Source organism: Micropterus dolomieu, unplaced genomic scaffold, assembly GCF_021292245.1.
Source record: "Micropterus dolomieu isolate WLL.071019.BEF.003 ecotype Adirondacks unplaced genomic scaffold, ASM2129224v1 contig_1520, whole genome shotgun sequence".
NCBI lineage: Eukaryota > Metazoa > Chordata > Actinopteri > Centrarchiformes > Centrarchidae > Micropterus > Micropterus dolomieu.
Window position 1 is genome coordinate 1 of NW_025730510.1, and position 1,206 is coordinate 1,206.

Genomic DNA, 1,206 nt, shown 5'->3' on the forward strand with positions numbered 1-1,206 from the left:
GTCTCCCTCCACTCGTCAGTCTGTCTCCCTCCACCCGTCTCCCTCCACTCGTCAGTCTGTCTCCCTCCACCCGTCTGTCAGTGGAAGACTGTCTGTCTCCAGCGTTTGTCCGGTGTGAACGGCCACAGACAGTCGATGATGGCGGAGGTGAAAGGTCGCGGCTCCACGCTCAGGTTCAGCAGCTCCAGGCGGGAACAGTTTAACTGGCTGTTGATCGGACGAAGAGTCGACGCCGCTGGCTGCTCCGTCAGCTGTAGGTTCACAGACAGCTGTGTCAATACTACAAATACCTCATACTATATTAAAACAAATACTATGTATACTTCACGTCACATGAGAGTATTTATAGTTATACTGGTATTTGTTCTAGTTACAGTACTGCGAATAAATACTGAGAAATATATTACAGGTACATTAGTAAACAGAGTGATTAATAAGATCAGTGGATATTTACAGGGATGAGGTGGCTGGACGGCAGGTTGAAGGCCTGAGCGATCGCGACGGCCATCTCATATTTAGTCATCTGCTCTTTACCTGAGAAATGAAAGATTCCTCTGATAGACGGGTCCTGGAAGAGAGACAGACGGGCAGTGAGTGAGACAGGCAGGCAGACAGGCAGGAAGAGAGACAGGCAGGCAGGCAGACAGACAGGCAGGAAGAGAGACAGGCAGGCAGGCAGGCAGACAGGCAGGAAGAGAGACAGGCAGACAGACAGACAGGCAGGCAGGCAGGCAGACAAGCAGGAAGAGAGACAGGCAGACAGACAGACAGGCAGGAAGAGAGACAGGCAGGCAGGCAGACAGGCAGGCAGGAAGACAGACAGAAAGGCAGGCAGACAGGCAGGAAGAGAGACAGACAGAAAGGCAGGCAGAGAGACAGGCAGAGAGACAGGCAGACAGACAGAAAGGCAGGCAGACAGGCAGGAAGAGAGACAGACAGACAGACAGACAGAAAGGCAGGCAGACAGACAGGCAGGAAGAGAGACAGGCAGGCAGGCAGACAGACAGACAGACAGACAGACAGGCAGAAAGGCAGGCAGACAGGCAGGAAGAGAGACAGGCAGACAGGCAGGAAGAGAGACAGGCAGAGAGACAGGAAGAGAGACAGGCAGAGAGACAGGCAGGCAGGCAGACAGACAGACAGAAAGGCAGGCAGACAGACAGACAGAAAGGCAGGCAGACAGACAGACAGGCAGGAAGAGAGACA

The 1,206-nt window shown here is 53.4% G+C and overlaps 1 protein-coding gene across 1 annotated transcript; it reads right to left on the reverse strand.

Annotated features, from left to right (window-relative positions):
* Positions 1-6: 6 nt before the first annotated feature.
* LOC123964285 (methionine adenosyltransferase 2 subunit beta-like) lies at positions 7-571 on the reverse strand. The gene is made up of 2 exons (XM_046041354.1): positions 455-571; positions 7-251 (listed from the first exon to the last, which is right to left on the reverse strand). The coding sequence occupies exons 1-2, from the start codon at positions 521-523 to the stop codon at positions 78-80; spliced, it is 243 nt and encodes an 80-aa protein (XP_045897310.1). The 5' UTR covers positions 524-571; the 3' UTR covers positions 7-77.
* Positions 572-1,206: the final 635 nt, after the last annotated feature.

Excerpts from the sequence above, each read along its gene's own strand:
- LOC123964285 (XM_046041354.1), bottom strand. The coding sequence starts at position 523 with ATGACTAAATATGAGATGGCCGTCGCGATCGCTCAGGCCTTCAACCTG. Across the intron at positions 252-454 it reads CGTCCAGCCACCTCATCCCT|CTGACGGAGCAGCCAGCGGC; the intron begins GTAAATATCCAC and ends GTGAACCTACAG.